At 44.2% G+C, this 22,876-nt stretch overlaps 1 protein-coding gene across 2 annotated transcripts; it reads right to left on the bottom strand.

Annotated features, from left to right (window-relative positions):
• Nucleotides 1-221: 221 nt before the first annotated feature.
• Nucleotides 222-9,206, bottom strand: LOC138928611 (uncharacterized). 2 transcript variants are annotated; one of them, XM_070285929.1, is made up of 2 exons: nt 8,846-9,206; nt 222-1,844 (listed from the first exon to the last, which is right to left on the bottom strand). In XM_070285929.1, the coding sequence occupies exons 1-2, from the start codon at nt 9,082-9,084 to the stop codon at nt 641-643; spliced, it is 1,443 nt and encodes a 480-aa protein (XP_070142030.1). In that variant the 5' UTR covers nt 9,085-9,206; the 3' UTR covers nt 222-640. The 2 variants fall into 2 exon arrangements, with proteins under 2 accessions (XP_070142030.1, XP_070142031.1); XM_070285930.1 differs by having other exon boundaries at nt 222-1,838.
• Between the last annotated feature and the right edge of the window lie 13,670 nt (nt 9,207-22,876).

Genomic DNA, 22,876 nt, shown 5'->3' with positions numbered 1-22,876 from the left:
TGTTTTTTATTATGAGGAATACCGCGTGTGTCTGGTACAGTTATGTTTATGGAGATGCCGCAATTCTCATCCGGTTCCACAAGGCAATGTCCTTTTAAAATTGAGCTGCACTCATTGCAATATCCCTTAATTTGCAGCCATATATTATCCACCTTTTTAGATATTTTTGCCTTTTTAAAGTTGAAGGCACATGGAAGAGGAATTTTTTTATATACTGTTGGGGCAGCGCTTCCTTCCTTCAAGGCAAGGGGAGTTGTGGAAGATGAAAATTTCCCGCGGCGCAAGCAAAGTAGTGCGAAGTCGAAATAAGAAAAAAAACGGGGGCGTCGTAGGGAAATTCACACGCAGTCGATCAACTTTATTTCGCTGCATACATAAGACTAAAAACTAAAACTTAAGCAAGCGGCCAGCTCCCGCCCGCTTACTCCGCTAAGCGAGAGCGAGAGAGCGGCAGCGGCCGATCCAAGTGTTTGGCCCGCGCTCGAGAGTGCGAAAGCGCGCTGCGCTGCGGGAGAGCGAGCGCGGGAGAGCAAGAGAGGCGAGAGCGGAAAGCTCAGCCGGCAGCGGTGGAGCAATGGGCCGCGTACCTAAACATTCCGCCCCCCTTGCAATCACTCGGGTTGCAATAGGGCCGTGGACATTACGGCTGGTGACACGCGCCGGAGACGACCCAGCCGAAGACGGTGCTCTGGGCCACCGGGAGCCCTTCGTGGATCTTGAGGAACCCCGGTTGCATCACACGCGGATACATGTCCGCGCCCAGGACTACGGAGATCGTTGCTGGCAAGTAGAAGCGCTCATCGGCTAGCATGACGTCCCGGAAGTGGGCGCTCACCGCCTCACTCAGCTCCCGGACGGGAGTGCGGATGCGCACGCGAGGCTCCACCTTGAAGACCACGTCGAGTTGGACCTCGTTGTCGGCCTTGGACCTCACGGTAGCCGCACAAATCTGCTCTTCACCGACGCTGGTAGTTGGCAGCCGGAAACACGCTGCCAGCGACGCGTCTATACAGCTCACAGGCGTGCATGGGTCAATGAGGGCCGCCGTGTCGAATGTCTGCGTCTCGGTCTGGATGCGCACCAGCGCAGTCGGCAGGATGTTGACGCTGTGCCGCTGCAGGAGCGACGACAGCGACGGCGCCGCAGCCGCAAAGCGGCCGGCGGAACCTTGCTTCGGAGCGGCAGGCGAGGGCCGAGGAGCCACTGTAGACTGCCGTGGAGCGCCGGACGAAGGCTGCGGCGCGGGTGCAGAACGTCGTGGAGCGGCGGACGAGGACCGCTGAGCTGCTGAGGAACGCCGGGGAGCGGCGGACGAAGGGCGCGGATCGGCTGCAGACCGCCGTGGAGCGGCAGACGAGGGCCTCGGAGCGGCTGAAGAACGCCGTGGAGCGGCGGACGAGGGCCGCGGAGCGGCTGAGGACCGCCGTGGAGCGGCGGATGCGGGTTGCGGCACGGTTGCCGAACGCCGTAGAGCGGTAGACGAAGGCCTAGGAGCTGGAGAACCCCGCAACCGGGACCGTCGCGTCTCCTGACGCGACTGGCGCGGACTCCGCGGCTCATCGGAGAGGTGCAGCAATGTGTGGTGGTCCTGGCCGCACGTCTTACAGCGATCTCCCCGCTGACACCCTCCGTCAGAGTGCTCGTGGGCCAAGCAGTTGGGGCAGTACCGGTTGGCGAGGACGGCCCGGAGTCGCTTCTCGTCACTCAGCCGCAGAAAACGGCGACACTTCTTCAGCGGATGAACCTTGTTGCAGACTCGGCACCGGTAGGAATTTGAACCTCGCGAACCTCTGCGCTCCAGGGCGATGGCGCTGCGTGGACGTGGAGACATCGTGCTGCTATTACTGGCGGAATGAGACGGAGATAAAAAATCGAAATAAGTAATAGGCACTCGCAAGTCGAGACACAAACAGGAGCTACGGAACGGCACATTGACATAGAACATTGAGGCCGGTGGCTATTGGGGACTGGCGGAAGCTTCCGTTGGAAGAAGGACGAGCTTCGCTATAGGACGCTTAATGAGTCCCCGCGCCGTGCGGATGTCGACCACACGGACATGGCCATCGGCTCCGGGAAAGACCGCGTCAATCCTGCCTAACCGCCACTCATTGGACGGAAGGTTGTCCTCCTTGACAACCACCATGTCCCCGACCTGAAGATTCCTTGCCGGAGCTCGCCACTTATTCCGCTTATGGAGTTCCTTCAGGTACTCGTCCTTCCATCGTAGACGAAATTGCTGGTTAAGCGCCTTCAGGTGTTGCCAGCGGTTTATGATGGCCGTGGCGTCCCCCTTTATTTCGGGTTCAACCACGGCGAGGAGGGGCCCCCCAACCAGAAAGTGCCCAGGAGTCAGTGCCAACAGGTCCGCGGGGTCTTCGGACATCGGCGCGAGCGGACGCGAATTCAGGCACGCCTCGATCCTAGCTAGAAGTGTGGACAGCTCTTCGAATGTGTATTTTCGCGTGGCCGTAGACTTGTAGAACAGGGTCTTGAAACTTTTAACGCCTGCCTCCCACAAGCCTCCCATATGAGGGGCTCCCGGCGGAATGAACTGCCAGAGCAGCTGCTGGTGACTGTAAGCACCAGTCACAGCCTCCTTGACAGCTTGTAGGAAGTCTCGGGAGAGAAGGGTAGCCGCACCCACGAAGGTCTTCCCGTTGTCCGACTGAACCTGACGGGGGCATCCTCTTCGGGACACAAAACGGGCAAAAGCGGCGAGAAACTTCTCAGTCGTAAGGTCGGATGTGGGCTCTAGATGAATGGCCTTAGTGCAGAAGCACACGAACACCAACACATACCCCTTTGTGATGAGGCAAGCTCGACCCGTGTAATTCTTTATGTCGAAGGGACCCGCATAGTCCACACCAGTAAATGTGAAGGGGCGCGAAAAAGCTGTCCGTTCTTGCGGTAAGTCTCCCATGAGTTGCGTCTGCAACTTCTTTTTGTGGATGACGCATATCTTGCAGGAATAGATGACGGCCTTGACCAAATTCCTCACCCTTGGGATCCAGAATTTGGAACGGATCAGGCGGATCATCAGCTGGTTGCCACCGTGCAACGTTATGTGATGCGTAAATCGGACTAGGAGTCGAGACAGATGGCAGTCGTACGGAAGGATGACCGGATGCCGTTCGTCATATTGGAGCAGATCGGAGGACGTGACCCGGCCGCATGCTCTCATGAGCCCTTGGGAGTCAAGGAACGGGTTCAGGTTCTGAACCGGACTGGATGCTGGCACTGGCCGCTTTTGGCTCAAGCAGCCAATTTCAAGGACGAAGTGCCTGCGTTGCGTGACGAAAATTAGGAGACGTTCAGCCGCCGCGATTTCTGAAGCTGTCAGGTGATCCTCAACCGGAGACAAGATCTTTCGTGCGCGCTGAATAAACCGATGAACGTAAGCGAAGACTCGCAACGCCTTGTCGAGTGTCGAAAATCGGTCAAGAAGGTCTTCAGGGGGAGCTTTTGCCACATGGACTCTGACAGCTCGCTTCTCGAGATCTGTCACGGGGGAATCATTGCCTGGGATGGGCCACTCGCCGCGCGGCCTTTTCAGCCAGGCTGGACCATGCCACCACAGCTGGCTGTCTGCGAGGTCTTGAAGCCCTACCCCCCGGCTGGCAAGATCGGCCGGGTTATGTTCGGAGCGGACATGTGCCCATCTCTCGACCTGAGTGAATTGGGTAATCTTGGTCACCCGATTGGCCACGAAAGTTGTCCAGTGACACGCCGGCCTATGCAACCAAGCGAGCACAATCGTGGAGTCAGTCCAACAGTACAGGGCGGACGCAGGCCCGGGCATCTTTGGAAGAATGGCGCTGGCCATTTCGGACAGTAGCAATGCCCCGCATAACTCGAGCCGCGGAAGCGACACCGTTTTGACTGGGGCAACCCTCGTTTTTGCCGTTAGCAGATTCACCATCACAGTGGCCCCAGCCTCCACCCGGACGTAAATGGCGGCGCCATACGCCTTCTGCGAGGCGTCGCAGAACCCATGATGCTCGATCTTCAAATGGGGTCGGAACGCGACCCATCGGGGAATGCGGATCTGATCGAGAGCAGAGTAGTGTCCCAGGAAGTCAACCCATCTCTGGCAGAAATCTCGAGGGAGGTCATCGTCCCACGCTAGATCTTGGAGCCAAATTTCCTGCATGAACATCTTTGCCTGGACGATGAAGGGGGCGAGCCAGCCCGCTGGATCAAATAACTTGGCAATCTGAGATAGGACCTGTCGCTTCGTGAACGATGATCCCGCGGTCAATTCGGGCGGAATGAAAAAGAACTCATCAGACGTCGCCTTCCAGCGTACGCGGAGAGTCTTAGCCGTGCTCTCTGCGTCGATCTCGAGAAAATCAGCGCGCAGGAGATGGTCACTTTGGATGTTGGCCAGAATGTCCTTGCTATTGGACGTCCATTTCCTCAGTGGGAACCCTGCCGAACCCAGGGCACCCTGGAGCTCACGGATAGCCACCTTCGCTTCGATTTTGGAGTCTGCCCCTGCGAGAACGTCGTCGACGTACATAAAATGACAGATAATATGACTCGCCTGAGGATACCTTGACTCCTCGTCGTCGGCGAGTTTCTGGAGGACACGGATCGCTAAGAACGGGGCACAATTGACTCCGAAGGTAACCGTCTTTAGCTCGTTGTCGCGGAGTTCCCCATTGGAATTGCGGAACAGGATGCGCTGGAAAGGAGTATGCTGGGGATCTACCCAAATTTGGCGATACATCTTTTCGATGTCGGCACTGAAGACGAACCTAAAGTACCTCCACTTTAGGATTTGAATCGTGAGGTCGGATTGTAAGACCGGGCCCGCATATAGAATGTCATTCAGACTGGTTCCGTTTGCGGAGGGGCTCGACGCATTAAAAACCACACGGACCTTAGTGGTGGTGCTTTCGGGCTTCAGAACCGCATGATGAGGAAGGTAGTAGGTGGCGGAACTGCTAGTCGACGGAACCTCCGCCATGTGACCTAATTCGAGGTACTCTTGGATGACAGCATCATACCGGGCCTTGAGGGGAGGATCCCTCTTTAGGCGCTGCTCGTTACGCAGGAACTGAGCCAGAGCAAAGGATCGCGAAGATGCGAGCTCGGACCCCTTGTGCGCGGGGTCGCGTAAGGGAAGCGTTACCACGTACTTGCCGCAGTTGTCTCTTCGTGTAGTTTGGACGAAATTTTCCTCACAGACGGAATCAGACTCTGGGACAATCTGTTTGGACACTTCCTCCACCTCCCAGAATTTGGTAAGGAGCTGGTCCAGGGAGTCGTCGAGGGCGCAGGTAATTCGGGTGGCGAAGGCGGAAACACTGCGGGGGGCTGCTGGAGATACTGGGCCTGTCAATACCCATCCAAAAATGGTCTCCTGGCCAAGAAGGGAGCCGCAAATGTTAGCCTTGGAGTTGCCGAGGAGAATAGACGGAAGAATGTCGGCTCCTATTAGGACATCGATTTGGGAGCTCTCAAAGAACTTGGGATCCGCAAGGGGGATGTCGGGAAGCCCCTTAAGAAGATCTCGTGGGACTGGATACGAGGGCAGACTCCCGGCCAGCTGCGGAAGAACGTACGCTGCAGTCTCTAACTGCAGCCCGGGTCTGGAGGGCGATCGCATGGAAAACTGGCAGAGCTTCGTGGACTGAGCGGCCACGGTGTGATTCAGGCCCGAGACTTGGGCTTGGATAGTCGTGAACGGAAGTTTGACGAGGTTGAACAGCCTCTCCGTGATGAATGTCGCCTCGGAACCCGAGTCGATTAAGGCTCGCGCCTGGAAATTGCACCCTAAATGGCAAATATCAATGAGCGCTGTGCCCAGTAAAACGGCCCTTGAGCCCGAAGCGAAACACACCTGCACATCAGGCTGATCCTCAGGAGTGGCCGCGGGTCGAGGCCTGCCAGGCGCAGGTGGACTTGGAGCGGTCGCGAATGGATTACCGCTGTGCAGGAGGGTATGATGGCGACTGTGGCAAGTGAAGCAACTATGGGCACTATTACAGTCCCGCTGTTGGTGCCCTCGCGCAAAACAGTTAAGGCATAACTGTTTTTTCTTAATATAGTCGGAGCGACTATTTACGTCCATCTCGAGGAACCGTGGACACACGCGAATCGGATGGTTCTCCCTGGAACAAAGATCACATCCTCTTGTGGCCGGAGCCACTCTGGCCTCGTAGGAGTTGAGCCTGCGTGCTGGGGCGCTCGCAGCCGTCGGTCTTGGCGGAATTTGCCCTGAATTGCTAGGCCTGATGTCGTCGATCGCTTCCAGAGTGCGATGCCGCTCTGTCAGAAACGAATCTAACTCGTTCCAGGTCGGAATTTCAGCCTTGTTGTGTATGGATTGCTCCCACATCGAAAGTGTGATTTTGGGAAGCTTTAAGGAAACCATATACACTAAGAGACAATCCCACGCCTCGATTTGAATGGAGGACATCGCTAAGGCTGTCAGACAACTTTGGACGGTGCTTTGCAGTTCTTTTAAAGCTGCTCCGGACTCTTGGGGGACAGCCTGAATGTTGAAAAGGATTTTCAACTGGCTGTTGACAAGTAACCGCCGATTCTCGAAGCGGTCGGTGAGGCTTTGCCACGCGGAGACGAAGCCATCATTTGTCAGAGGGGCCTTGGATACGATGGCGTGCGCATCGCCACTTGTTTTGGACAACAAGTGGAACAACTTTTCTACCGGTGTGAGGCGCGAGTTGTGAATATATATCGCGGTGAAAAGGTCCCTGAAGGTGGGCCACCGAAGATAATCGCCAGCGAAAACTTCTGTGTCCACTGGTGGCAATCGACAACCCATGGACGGGGGTGTGGTAATAGGGGCGGAAGCCGGAGTGGACTGGGCGGCGGCCCTGTCGATTATTCCTTGTAACAGGACCACACACCTCGAATAGACGGAGTAGCAATAACTGTACTTGGATTCAAGCACAGCTGAGGTGGCAGCGCTGTCGGCGGACACGGACAGTAGGTCGGAGCAGTTTTCATAGCTCTTCTCCACCTTATCCCACAGGGCCCGAATCTGATCCCGATGAACCTGGCACATGGCGGGGGAAAAACTATCGGTTTCAGGGGCGCTCGGAGTGTTGATGTCAGCCTCGAAATGGCTCACACGGTCCGTTGTGGAAATGAATTTGCGGAGGGCGATATCGAGTGCGGATTGAGCCATCTTGGTTACCGACCGAGTAAATCTGGATGAGGTACCGGGGGAAGTGTCGACGGCCTCTTGACTTTTTGCCTTTGGAATGGCAGTGGCAGCCTTTGGCTTCAATTTATCAGGCCGTGGAGATACGGACTGGGACCTTTCCAGAGTAATTGACGGAATCAGAGGAGTCTGTTCCTCGTCTCCCGTGGGCATACTTGCCGTCGAATGGGTCGCGAATCAGTTGGTCGCCTCAGGCCACGTACAAGTCCCGAAATCAATGGTTCGAAACCGTGACGGAACACAAGTTTTGGAATGGAACTTAGGATCACTTTGGCAACGGGGCGCACTAGGAACTGCCAGAAGCCGCGGAACTGCAGGATCTGCAGTACAAAATATCCCAGAAAAAACTCCGTACTCGGAGAGGAGGACAATGTGCTCGCTTACGGTCACACTGCTAGTGGATGCCGCGGGTGAATGCAAGAATTAAATGCTCAGGTTCTGAGAGCCTCGGGCACCACCGAGAAAAGAATTGACGAAAACTCGTGAAGGAGGAAATCACTCGAGTAAGGGCGTCGGGCGCCGACTTAGACCAAAAATAAATAAAACAACGAACGTCGACCGGAATGTCGAGGAACAAAATTTCTGTATTTAGATGTCTCGGATGAGAAGGTTGTATCCGGCTTTGGTCGGCTCAGAACAGGACTAAACAGAGACCCACGAATGTTTGGTTTCTTCCCGCAATAAATGAATTAATCCACCAATAATTCGAAAAAAAAATTATTGGCCGCAAATAATTAGTTAATAATTCGAAAAATTATTCGCCGCAAATAACTAATTAATAATTCGGAAAATTATTACGGAGCCGAAAAGGTGGAATTAAAACCTTGGCTTTTGTTTGGAAGAACACGGGCCTGGGTTCTGCCGCCGGCAAAAAACAACCCCAATAAAAACACAGGCGCTGGCGGTTAATTTGGAAAAGGCGGAAAAAAAACACAGTCGTAATCGCACCCGTGAATTGATTTGCCGTTTTGTCCTAAACGTTTGTTGTTTTGTCGCGGTTTATATATATATTTTATTTTAATTTATTTTATTTGAATTTTGTATAGTTTATTTATTGGTCGTTCCTGTGTAGGAGGCAGAAAATATATGTATATTGTATGGGCATGCATGCATATGGAAATATATGTGTATGTGTAAGCCTTGTGCTTCACAGTGGAGCTTCGAGAAGTGGACTGTATTTGGATTGGCGGAATAGCACAAATTATGTGGAGAAAAAAAAAAATGCACACAACAAAAAATATCGCGGCAGCGGCGAACTGTTCGGCGAACAGGGAACTCCCGAAACAATTACTTTTCGGATGCCGAATATTAATTATGCCTTTATTTTTCTTCACCACACAATTTCACTTGCCTTTTGACTTTTGCGGAGATGCCGATATTTGGCGCGCGAGTGTGTGTGTGTGTACCGGAGCAACGGAGGAACCGAGAATCGAAAAAAAAACCAGGAATATGGCGACACACACAAAGCGGAGGCGGATAGAAAATTTCCACGAAACGACGAGAACAGAGGACTGGAAATTTCTCAACTGCCGGTGTGTCAGGAAAAAATCGGACTTTGAGTCGACACGGAAAACTTGCAGCAGAGTGAACGAAATTTATGTTCGGACCACTGCTGAAGATCGGCAGAGAGGGGGGGAGACGGAATGCTCGTACTTATCTTGGTGGAGAGAAACGCCGAGAACTGCTGGGGGCGAAGTTGAAAATCCAAAAAAGAATCCGGCTCTGTGGACCAAAATGTTGGGGCAGCGCTTCCTTCCTTCAAGGCAAGGGGAGTTGTGGAAGATGAAAATTTCCCGCGGCGCAAGCAAAGTAGTGCGAAGTCGAAATAAGAAAAAAAACGGGGGCGTCGTAGGGAAATTCACACGCAGTCGATCAACTTTATTTCGCTGCATACATAAGACTAAAAACTAAAACTTAAGCAAGCGGCCAGCTCCCGCCCGCTTACTCCGCTAAGCGAGAGCGAGAGAGCGGCAGCGGCCGATCCAAGTGTTTGGCCCGCGCTCGAGAGTGCGAAAGCGCGCTGCGCTGCGGGAGAGCGAGCGCGGGAGAGCAAGAGAGGCGAGAGCGGAAAGCTCAGCCGGCAGCGGTGAAGCAATGGGCCGCGTACCTAAACATATACCAACATGGCTATGGTATCCGTCCAGTTGGGTTGCAGATAATTTCGGGATCTTAATTCCTTCTTTGTATTTACTTTAGGGGCAATCGATTTCCACATTGCTTCGTCCAATTCCAGGTTAAAATACAGAGTGGGCAACGGTCCATTTTTTGATGCCTGGTCGATCTAGTACTCTGGGTCCTCTTCAGGGGCTGTGTTATTTAATGTGGTGTTAATTGTGTTATTAGCAGTGCTATCCAACTGCATTCCACGTCGTTCTTTCACCACAGTTATTATATTGTTCCGATTAATCCTCGCATAGAAATTGAGTGTTTGTCCGCTTATAGTTCCCTGCAAATAATTACTGGCTTCGATCCACACATTGTCGCTTCTAGGCTTTAGAGATCCAGTTTCGGTAAAAATGTTTACGCTGCAAAGTGCATCCACTAAGGCGGGCACATCCACGCGTGACTTGGCCGGCATCTTTAAAGTTTCACCTATGGCACACAAAAATAAAACAAAAACAACACACAACACAAACACTTCAGATTGAATCAAGTAACTCCCGAACTCACTAAACAGTTAAAAACCGTATACGTAAAATTAAAAGAAAACAAAACTTAAACATATATTAAACTAAACGTGTAAAATGTATCAATACCTCCCCTAAATACTCAAAAAAACGTACTTAAAAATTAAAAGGAATAAAAAACTTAGACATAAATTTTATTTTTATAATTTATTTATTTATTTATTTATTTATTAAGAATAGCAAATATCTGCCTGTTCAGAAAGAACACACGAAAAGTATATACATAGATAAGATGCATATGTTAGGTACTAAATCTTTGCAGCTATGTACTGCATTTGTCTATCTATAAGTACATCCGCGCCACTTGGGCCTACGTAAATACAAGCAACCCGAAATATGACCTCCTGCGAGCGGTCTGGGTTTGTTTAAGATACCATATGTGCTATCGGAGTAAATGTGTGCTCCCTTATCGCACTTAGAGTATTACCCACGATCGGGAACTGTCCGATGCGTGGGTCTAGAACTAAGATCAATAATGTACATTCTCATGTTAGCTATTTAAGATAGGATTTGAACGAATAAAATTTAGTTTGAAATATCAACTCAACAACGTCAGACGCTCGTTTTATTTACAGCCTCTCTCGACACTGCCATTTTAAATCCATATCCACATCAGGTGGTCAGAGGCAAGGATAGGTGTCTTAAAATATTATTTTTGTTAAAGTGGTGGTTCATTTCTGTAAACTTAGCTTTTCGAAAGCAACGAAACGTTGCAGGCTCAGCTTCCGGACACAATAATAATGGTGTGGAGGCTTCGAGGGTTAGCTCAGGACTAGAAAGAGGGTCAATTCTAGTGACGTAGGCATTGGCAAACTCAGAGACAAAGATGAGGTCTAAGACGTTATTACTGCAGTTCCTAACAAAATTTAATTGTCCCAATGAATGGTCAATGAGACCATGAATTAAATCGTGGGGTGAGGTGGGAACAAGAACATTTGAATCAGGTAAGGGCATCCAGGAAACGGAGGGTAGATTAAAATCACCCGTGACGATAAGGTGGTCATTAATACCAAGGGAAGAATGAATTTCTTGAATTAAGGATAAATGCTGCATATAAATATCAGTGTCAGACCTAGGTGGAATATACGAGCATGAAACGTAGATAGAATAATCGTAAACCTGGATGCGAACCGCCACAAACTCTATCTCAGTGTCAGTTTTAGAAATGATATTGGAAACCAGATCGGATTTAACCGCAATGAGAACACCACCGCCTGTCCGTATAGGACGATCACGTCTAAAGATGGCATAGTTCCCTGAAAAAATCTCAGAGTCAGACACAGAGGAGTTGAGCCATGTTTCTGTAAAGACAATAACATTGGCATCGAAAGAGACACTATTGACGTGCAGCCTACTGAGCTTGCCAAGTAAACTACGAACATTCTGATAGTGAAGAACAAAAGAGTCTATTAGTTTTTTGGAGGCCTAGTTGAGGGAGTTTGAGGCCCGCGAGCACGAGGAGTACTTTTGTGTTCGAATTCATGAACAATTGCATGCTTAGGCCACACAGAAGGATCAAGAGCCTTAGAAAATAGTTGGTCAGAAATTGTAATTTTAAACGAAGATATATCACGTCTTTCCTTAAAATTGAATTTGGAGACACTAAATTCAGTAACAGAAACATTCAATTTGCTGCTCAAGTGGGTCTTAACGTCGCCCTCAGAAGCATCTGGATTGAGGCGGGAAACAAAAATCTGTTTTTTCGGAGCAACACCAGCCAAAGGCACCGGTCCGCGTTTGGCAACGCCAGAAATTGTCGACTGTTGGGGGCCGCTTCTGGTAACGGCCGGCACCGAGATAGTGACCACCGGGGGAGCCACTGGGTTGGGATTTGACACCACCGACGCGTCGTTGATGGCAGCAGCACGCGACGTGGATGCCTGATCGGTGTAGACAGGCTGCTGAACCGGGAGCATGGTGGCTTCGCCCCCTCCGAGAATGGGGACTGGTGCAGCAACTTCAGCAGAGGCAGCAGCGTGCAACGTGGACGCCTGGACAACGTTGACAGGCTGCTGATCCAACGGCCTGACAAGATCTTCTACCATAGAAGTTGTGATCGATGATGCATCATCACCAGAGCCGTTATCCACGGCTGCAGGCTTGGCACGTGGGGTGAACTGCATAAGGGGGCATTCAGGGTCTGGAAGAGATAAGAACTTTTCAGACAGGTTGCTCTTGTTTTTGTTTGCGGGGTCACTTAGCAGTTTAAGCGACTTGAAATGGTGTTCCGCCTTCTGGAAGCGAGTTGACAACTCCTTAAAGCCGGCCGCCAACGACTGAAACTCCAGGTGAGTCTGCCTCATGAAGACCCGCATATCGGATTTGATATGCAGGCAGCTCGGGCACGTCCAGTCCAACCCAGGATTTTCGCGAATGCGGTCGGTGATACGCGATCCATTTTGCCCCAGATCGGCGCATCCAATGTGAGCGATATTATCACAGAGCCAGCAGTAGACAGTGACATGCCGCGAAGAAATTTTTTGGCCGTTCGGGCACTTAGGGAAACAACGTGTAGCCATTATTGGAATAAAAAAATACTTTATCCAAGTAAATTACGAATTGGATTAATTTATTTGCGCGACGAGATGGCCGATCAAAACAAATTATACAATTGTTTTTTTGAAAAAAAAAAATTGTTTAAGTTTCGCGGCGAACAGACCGATCAAAACAGAAAGCGAAGAGCGCACAAATAAAAGCTTTTATCTAAGCGCCAAAAAATAAGAAATTTGTGTTATTGATTTAGCTAGCGCCAACAACAAATACAAGGCGATGCAGCGATAAGCGGTAAACACAATGCACAAGAATAGGAAGGCAAGGCAATTGTAAAATCGAAATTGTTTTACGACGATAAAGTCACAGACTTTATTTACAAAGGTCCGGTTGTTTATTGATTATGAAGTTCACGGAAACACCGACAACTTGCCAAAAATTTGGGTTTTGATAAATAGGATTTCACTAAGAAAACTTTGAATAAATGTAGAGCGATATAAAGCACGTCCAACTCAAAGCTTGGCGAAACGATAATAAATAATAATGCTAAACATAAGTTTTTTCTAATAATAAATAAATTATGAATTATTTTTAATTAAATATAGCACTTTCTAATCAAAATTATACCTAATTTTTATTATAATAATATAAATTTTTTATTATTAGTAACAAAATAACTAAAGTAAAAAATAAGAATAATAAAAAAACAACTATGATTTAATCAATATTATATCTAATCTCTTTCTTTCCTTAAATTAACAAACATAAAATATCAATATAAAAGTATACCTAATTTATTTTTTTATATTCTTGTTTTTTTTTTATAATAAGTAATAAAATAACAAAAGGAAAAAACAAGAAAAATAAAAAAAATGTATGCTAAATAAATCTTTAATCAAAATTATACCTAATATCTTTCTTTCCTTAAATTAACAAACATAAAATATCAATATAAAAGTATGCGTAATTTATTTTTTATATTTTTGTTTTTTTTTTTTTATAGTAAGTAATAAATTAACACAAGGAAAAAATAAGAAAAATAAAAAATTGTATGCTAAATAAATCTTTAATCAAAATTATACCTAATATCTTTCTTTCCTTAAATTAACAAACATAAATGTTGTTTTTGTAGTTTAAATAAAAACACAAGAAGTAGTTTTGGTTTGATTTAGTTATTTTAATTATTTTATATTTACTCGCAACACCACACCAAGCACGCTGTTTAAGAGGCAAGAAGGAAGAGAACCAAAAAGTGTGACCAAAGCTAGATATTCAATTATACCAAAGTGCTAATGCGTTATGGTATTTCTGAATGAGGAATAGGGGTATTCCAACAATAAAAAAATATCAATATAAAAGTATACGTAATTTATTTTTTATATTTTTGTTTTTTTTTTTATAATAAGTAATAAAATAACACAAGGAAAAAATAAGAAAAATAAAAAAAAGATGAGCAATCGAAAAAATTAAGTTTTAAAGGATGGGCAATCCTCAAAATTAATTTTTAAATGATGGGCAATCGAAAAAATTAGTTTTTAAAGGATGGGCAATCCTCAAAATTAATTTTTAAGGAAGTGGGCAATACATTATTTCTTTGGTAAAACTGAGCAAATTTTTAATGTGTCATATCTCCTAAAGTTGAAAAAATTTCAAAATTCTAAAGGCTGGGCAAACGTGGCGAAACAAAGTTATTGCGATTTCCAAAAAAAAAAAAAAAATTGAAAAGAGTCAAATTTTTGAAGTTCGAAAATTTTCGAACTTTTTCGAATTTTCATATCTTCAAAACTGGACGTGGGCAAAAAAAAAACTAATTGGTGGGCAAACGATTCCAGCTTTCAAATTTCGAAAAAAAAATTTTCCCGAACCTGGCTTCTCTGAGCTCTCAATTCCAATTGCGTAACACCACGTTGCTTATAAACTTGGCACTGATCTTTGATTGTCTTTCTTTATTTTACAATTTTAATAGCGATCAGCGTATGTACATGTAGATGCATGCAAATGTCTGTATGTTATGTTAAATATTTTATATTTTCCTATTTTTTCAAGTTGAGAATATTACATGCGATTTATTGAAGGACCTAAATGAGGCAGATTTAGCGTTCCTCTTCTTTAAATAAATAACCAAAAATAATAAATTTAAAAAAAAACCAAATATTCTCTTAGGAAACAAAAATATTAAATGAAAAAGTCTCTGCTATTCCCCACTTACAAATGCTACATTCAGTTAATGTGAATGATAAAGGTGAGTTTAATACTTACGAATAATTACTTTCAAATCCTCATTAAAATTGATAATAATATAGCTTAAAAAACTCTTAATTAGAGGATCTAATGTATATATCGCCTTGCTTCTTCACGTTCTGCTGCGACCGCAAGTTACATCAACAACAAACAAGAAAGGAAGCTAACTTCGGCACGCCGAAGTTTGTATACCCTTGCAGATATTATTTCATTGCATTTTACCTATACTTATTATGTTGAGAGTTTGACAGTTACAGTTTTACATTCCCAGTTTTACATTTTCCCTACACCTACCGATCGGTTTATATGGCAGCTATATGATATAGTTGTCCGATTTTCATAAAATTTATACCAAAATTCGGAACTAATAAAATAAGCTTATATCTCAGAGTAAATAAAAATAGTTTGAAAAAAAACGAAGTTATAATTTTTTTTCTATTAATTTCCTGATCGTTCCTATGGCAGCTATATGATATAGTCGTCCGATTTTCATAAAATTGTTACCAAAATTTAGAAATAATATAAAATGGTCATATGTAAAAAATAGTGCACATATCTTGAAAAACAGCTAAGTTATAATTTTTTTTCGAAAAATTTATCGAACATTTGTATGGCAGCTAAATGATATAGTCGTCCGATCCGGCCCGTTCCGACATATATAGCAGTGAGAGCATATAGGAGACTATATTCAAAGTTTCATTCAGATAGCTTTAAAACTGAGGGACTAGTTTGCGTAGAAACGGACAGACGGACGGACGGACGTGGCTAGATCGACTCGGCTATTGATGCTGATCAAGAATATATATACTTTATAGGGTCGGAAACGTCTCCTTCACTGCGTTGCAAACTTCTGACTGAAATTATAATACCCTGCAAGGGTATAAAAACAAATAAACAACTGTGTGAATTTGTGTTTATCTCAGTGAAAACAGTGAAAAGACAATTAATAGTGTTTGTGTGTGTGTGTATAGGTATAGAAAAATTGAAGTAAGTTTAGTGTAAGTTATACATTTGGCTAGATTTGGGTACTTTTTTAAACATTTGCCTTAATATATTTCGATCTCCTGTGGAGATCATCGTTAGGCGAATTAGCTTTTTCAAGCGCCCTTTTTTTAAACAGGAACAACAAGAAAATGCCGCGCACATCTTCTTTGTCCCAAGAACAGCGCCGCCAAGCCGCACTAAGGCGAAGTCGCGCTCAATACTCTAGGAATGCTCCACAAATTAGAGCCCGAAATGCCGAGCACAATGCCCTTGTCCGCTCAGCAATTTCGGAGGTTGCAGAGGAGACTCGCGCTCGAAATACCGAAGCACGCTCTCAGAGAAGGCGTAGTGAACGAGTTCGAGCGCGGGAACGAGTGAATGATGCAGCATCTCATGCACTCGCCAGGCAGAACTCGGAGGAGCGACGACGACAGCAGTTGCAAAATACTGCATCGCACGCACTCGCCAGGCAGAACTCGGAGGAGCGTCGACGACAGCAGTTGCAAAATACTGCATCGCACGCACTCGCCAGGCAGAACTCGGAGGAGCGTCGACGACAGCAGTTGCAAAATACTGCGGATCACGCTGCTTGGAGATCGCTCGAGGAAAACCGCGGGCCAGAACGTGCACGGGATGCTGCAGCGCATGCACTCGCCAGGCAGAGCTCGGAAGAGCGCCGACGACAGCAGTTGCAAAATACTGCGGATCACGCTGCATGGAGATCGCTCGAGGAAAACCGAGGGCCAGAACGTGCACGGGATGCTGCAGCGCATGCACTCGCCAGGCAGAGCTCGGAAGAGCGCCGACGACAGCAGTTGCAAAATACTGCGGATCACGCTGCATGGAGATCGCTCGAGGAAAACCGAGGGCCAGAACGTGCACGGGATGCTGCAGCGCATGCACTCGCCAGGCAAAGCTCGGAAGAGCGCCGACGACAGCAGGTGCAAAATACTGCGGATCACGCTGCATGGAGATCGCTCGAGGAAAACCCAGGGCCAGAACGTGCACGGGATGCTGCAGCGCATGCACTCGCCAGGCAAAGCTCGGAAGAGCGCCGACGACAGCAGGTGCAAAACACCCTCTCTCGCTCTAACCGAAGAGCACAAGAGGAAAATAGGAGGACTGAGCGCGCACGAGATGCCGAAGTCCGCAGAATTGCTAGGAACAATCCAATAATTAGGGCACGGGAACAACATAGGAACACAATCCATCATCGGAACACTAGGTTTCAGAGGAGACTTCGGGAGCAGCAAATTCAGGAAATGGCTGAGGAGCGGCTCCTAACATCCCAGCAAGCAAAGTTAGGAGGGCTCTAAATTATGTGCCCCAAAAAGAGCCTATTTTAAGAGTGTTTTCTGAGTAAGCACATAAAAAAGAGCATTTTCTGAGCAAATTTGGGGGTTGTTCCACATAGGCTCAAAAAAAGCTCATATGTATGATCATTTTCGGAGCTGCGTATGTAAGTAGAAAGTAAAAACGTCGCTTAAACTAACGGTGTGCAGATCAATTATCGCGATATAGTCAAAAATTGATCATTTTATTTAGTGCAAACAGTGAAGAAGTGCAAGTTGGACGTTCATGCACGTCGTGTGTTTAAATTAAAAGTTAGTAAAAAATAGTGTTTAAAGTGACATTTACAAATTAAAGGAATAATGAGTGTTCAGAGACAGAGCCGGGCAGAGTGCAAAAAAATAATTAATGCCCTGACGGCAAAGAAAAGGCGATGTGAGGATTCCTTGCCATCAGAGCTGGAGCTGGAAATGGATTCAGGACATCTTTTGGAGTCAAATTTTATTAATAATGATGGATACTCTAGCGATAATAGTGACATGTCGGAATCTTCGGAAGACCTACAGAACAAATCTCTTCGGGATGATTTATCTAATTGGGCTGTTGAATTCAATATTTCTTGCTCGGCTTTAAACGAGCTTCTAAAGATCTTGCGGCAAATATCACCTGATTTGCCGTGTGATTCAAGAACTTTAAAAAAAACACCTAAAGATGGTTTTTGTGTTCCTATGAGTGGCGGCGAATATGTGCATTATGGAATCGCTGATTGCTTGACTGATTTTTTGGAAAACTTTTCTTTTAATGAAAAGACATTAAACATTAATATAAATATTGATGGCCTACCACTCTTTAAAAGTTCTAACATGCAGGCATGGCCGATTTTAATAAATGTTGACAGAACTTCTCCTGTATTGCTAACAGGCGTTTTTTGTGGAGAGAGCAAGCCAAAAGATATTAACGAATATCTTAATTTATTTATTTCTGAACTTTCTTCTCTTATTTCTTCTGGTTTTTTCTATAAATCAAATCATTTCGAAGTAAAGGTTAGGGCCTTTATTTGCGACTCGCCCGCTAGAGCTTTTGTTCTTGGAACTAAAAGTCATAGCGGCTATTTTGGTTGCCACAAGTGTCATCAACGAGGTGAGAACTTCGAAAGAAGAATAATATATAAACTTAAAGAAAGTTTACCAAGAACGGATGACCAATTTAGAAATAGAACACAAGTCGAACACCATAACATTCTGCTTCCACTTAAAATTGAAGAGCTTCCATTAGACATAGTGCACCAATTCCCATTCGATTATATGCATACAGTTTGCCTCGGGGTAATGAAAAGTATGTTGAATGGTTGGATAAAAATTAGAGGCCGGAACTACTCTTTATCTAAAGAAAAAATAGAATATTTAAATAACATGTTCATGTCTTTAAAGACAGACATATGTAAGGAATTTGCAAGGAAACCGAGAAGTATTTTTGATATGGATAGGTGGAAAGCCGTAGAGTATAGGCAATTCCTACTATACACTGGACCAGTAGTTTTAAAAGGAGTTTTATCTGAAAGGCGATACGAACATTTTATGCAATTGAGCATTGCTATAAGAATTCTGCTTAGTGATGAGTATTGTTTTACTAAAAATGTGTGCGCTAAAGACTTGATTTGTAGTTTTATAAGCAAATTGCCAGAGCTTTATGATGAAACTTTCCTAAAATATAATTTTCATTGCTTATCGCATTTGCCAGATGAATGCATTTTTTTCCAATCAAATTTACATTCTTTCAGTGCTTTTAAATATGAAAGTTATTTATGCAAGGTAAAAAAAATGGTTAGAAAGGGAACACAAGTTGCTACCCAGATATATAATCGCCTCGTAGAGCAAAGCATTAATACGACATTAAGAAGGGATTCCAAATCAAAAGTTTTAAAAAGATATTTGAAAGGAAATATCTTCGCAATCCAAAAGAAAAGCTTATATATGTCCATAAATGCTCCAGACCACATATACATTAAAGATTCCAGAGTTTTTAAAATTAATAATTTTGTGGAAGCAAACAACGAGGTATTAGTGAAATCAAATGAAATTCTACTTAATGAAGATATTTTTTTGTTACCTCTAAAATCAAGCCTTTTAGGAATAAAATTATCAAAATCATTAGTTATTAGTGACATACCAATAGTGCATAAGGTAGCAGACATTACTCGAAAAGCTATTCTTTTTAATCTTTTGACACCAGCGTGTATAATTGTTATTCCATTAATCCATAATGAATAATTTCACGGAGCAATTTTTGAGCACTGACTCGCACTCGGCTGAATCAACTTTGACCAACGAAGTTGTCTATACTCAGCTAACTTCTAGCTATACGGATCCATCCACATCAAGTAAGTATAATTAAGTTTCAACATTTATCTTCAAAGAAAACTAATTAATATTGCCCTTTTTAGATATGTTGCAGCTCATTTACAACCAAATTCAAAAATTAAACAAAAGTGTAGAAGGTATAAAATAAATAATTTTCAATTTACAGACTAAACCAAAATATATTTTTTTAGATATTAATGAACGCTTAATTAAAATGGAAGCTGACAACATTAAAATACAAACACGCATTTTAACGGAAGTGGTAGCACAACGAAAGCTTGTTCTTGGAGATAAGCCTCGTATGTTGCTACCACTGAAACCCTTCAATAAGATGGAGGACATACAAAAATTTGAGGACGACTTAAATAATTCAGCAGAATTGTGCGAACAACTGGTAAGAATAACTAAATATGTTCTTTAATTTTCAATAATATGCATTCGTTTATTTTATATTTTTTTTTATTTTCTTATAGGAAACTGAAATAAAAAATTATAATATTTCGGATCTTGCCAAATTTTTGCGCACGATATGGAAAAAAATTTTTTCGGATGAGATTGCAATGCAATATTCGTGGAAGGGGACTCAGACTAAAAAGTGTGTTTTGAGCATGGCGATAACAACAGCCGTGAGAGGTAATAATTGTTGCACTTTAAATATTTGATTTCAATCAATTTTTTCATCCTTTTACTAAATGCTTTTATATGTTTCTAAAATAACGTTTTTCTTTTATTCTTTTCAGGTGCCTTCAATCAAAAATTTGCGTTGGATGAAAAACAAATTTCATCAATTTCTTCCAAGTGGTTTCAAACATCGAAAGATAGAGTTAAATATTATAATAATAAGACAAAAAATTAAGTAATTTTTCCATATCGTATGTAATAATTAATTGGTTAAAATTTAAGATTTTCACATTATGTATATATTTAAAATTGGTTAAAAATTAAGATTTACTTGATAAGATTTCCATATTTTGTATATTATAATCCAGATATAAATATAATTTAAGAATTAATTTTTAAGATTTGTACAATTTTCCCTATACTTTCCGAAAAAATAAAAAAAATATATATAAAATCTAAATTTAATTTTTTGCAATTATTTAAAAATAAAGGTTTCAATTAAGTGTCTGAAAGGAGCCTTTTTCGTAGCGATTTAGGTGCCTGCTTTCATGCGCATTTTCTGTGCATTTTCAGTGCTTGATTTAGGTGCCTAAAAATTATACTTTTATGAGCATTTTATGAGCATATTCTGTGCGTTTTAGGAGGGTGAAAGCACTTATTTCTCAGTCCAAAAAGAGTCTTATTAGACTCAGAAATGACCCTCTTATAATGACGACCGTTTTCAAGGGGAAACATGCTCCTTCCGGACACTTTTTTGCGCACTTTATGATTATAAATGCTCATAAAAAACTATCAGAAAACTGTCAGAAAACGCTCATATTGCTTGCTGGGATACAGGTCCATTTCTCAAAATCGCCAGGCTGAATCTGTAAGGCAGTCACAGCGAAATATAGCTTCTAGAGCAGAACTATCCCCAGATGAAAGACATGATCATCGGGAACGCCAACGCCAAAGAAACCGAGCCTCTGCTAGGGAACAATATCGACGGAATATACAAGATGGACCAACTCAATGCTGTGTGTGCTGTGGAGGAACATGGTTTCCATCGCAGATAAATGGTTTAAAGAAAAATTCCATATCTGCAAAGTATCCAAATTTAAATGTAGACAATGCATTTTATTTAAGTAGGAAATTCCCGAGTCCGTCAGGCAAATATCAGTTTTGCAGCACATGTCGTCAGAGTGTTTCAAAGGGTAAATTACCATCCCTTTGCCTCTCTAATGGCTTTGACTTCCCAGATATCCCTGAGTGCCTTAAAAATTTAACATGCCTTGAGGAGCGCCTTATTTCTCCACGAATTCCTTTTATGCGTATTATCTCCCTAGGCTATGAAAGGCAATGCGGAATTAGAGGTGCAGTAGTTAATGTTCCGATTTCGGTACCTGATACTGTAAACGCGCTTCCTCGTTCCTTTGATGCGACTCATGTCATACAGGTGCACCTTAAAAGGAAGCTAGAGTATTCCCACAATTTCATGACTGAAACAATTCGACCCGCTCGGGTCCTTGAAGCTGTTCGTTATTTAGTTAACACTGAGCTTTACAGAAAGCACAATATTGCTTTTAATGGGAGTTGGCTTACTCAAATGGGAGATCGAGAAGAAATCCCTTTTATCGCAGATGACGCCGACCGAGAGGAGGTGGAACAGCTCTTACGCCAACTACCCAATTCTCAATTAAATCGACCAGAAGAAGATTTAAATCCAGGCGGTCATGAAACTCTTTTAGAAAATAATGACACTGCTCTTCAACGTATAGCTTTGGCCCCCGGAGAAGGGCGCCTGCCAACTAATTTAACCCTCGATGAAGATGCAGAAGAACTTTCGTTCCCAACAATCTCTTGCGGTGCTGTTTTCAAAGCAAAAACCACCTACGCAAAAAAAGCAAGATCGCAAATTCGTTTTTACGATCGTCGTTGTGCAGTAGTACCTAAAGTACTTTATATGTACAAATTTTACGAAATGCAGCGAATTCAAAATTCAATCTCCATTGCCCTTCGTAAAAAATCAGGTTCGGTAACTGCTGCCAATGTGATGGATAATTCGTTTGTTGACAACCTTGTACAGCATGACGACGGATATCACATTCTTAGAGGTCTTCGATCCGCCCCAGCTCATTGGGAAGCTGAGAAAAAAAAGGTCATAGCTATGATAAGGCAATTTGGGCTGCCTACTTTTTTTTATAACTTTTTCCGCTGCGGAATCCAAATGGAATGAACTTTTGGTTATTCTATCTCGTCTATTGGATAATAGAAATATTACAGAAGACGAAGCGGCAACTCTTTCTACCGCCGAAAAGGCTAGATTAATTAGATCTGACCCAGTAACATGCTCCCGATACTTCGACTTTAGGTTTCGACAATTAATTAAATTGTTCAAAAGCTCCGAAATTTTTGGCGAGTTTACTCTGGTCCATTATTATTGGAGGATAGAATTCCAGCACAGGGGATCGCCCCATTCTCATGGAATGTACTGGTTCTCTGGCGCTCCAAAGCTAGAAGGACCAGAAAATTCCGATCAAGTGGTGAGTTTCATTGATCGTTTCATTACCACCACAGGGGACGATCCTGAATTGCAAGAAGTAATTCAATATCAGCGGCATAAACATAGTTCTTCGTGTTTAAGGGAACTGCGTGGCCAGGAATTCTGCAGGTTTCAAATGCCATACCCTCCAATGCCAGAAACAATGGTTTTGTTTCCGTTAGAAGACAACGAACCCAATGTTGAACATTTTAAAGAAATTTTTAAAAAAATTAAAGAGCTTTTAAAGTCTACTTCCGACGAAGAAGAAGCCGTCTTTAATAACTTTGAAAATTTTCTTACTCATCTACAGATAAGTCTTGATGAGTACAATCCGATCAAGCTTAAAAAAGCCTCAGGTATTTCTCCGCCGCAAATTTTCCGATAGGTTAGTAAACGCTTATAATAGGGATATCCTTGGCCTACATAGGGCAAACATGGATATACAGTTTATCTTAGATGCATTTGCCTGTTGTAGTTATATAATTAACTA

This window comes from Drosophila kikkawai, chromosome 3L (genome assembly GCF_030179895.1).
Source record: "Drosophila kikkawai strain 14028-0561.14 chromosome 3L, DkikHiC1v2, whole genome shotgun sequence".
Lineage (NCBI taxonomy): Eukaryota > Metazoa > Arthropoda > Insecta > Diptera > Drosophilidae > Drosophila > Drosophila kikkawai.
The sequence above is the reverse complement of the archived record's forward strand: the minus strand, read 5'-3'. Positions and strand labels throughout refer to the sequence as shown.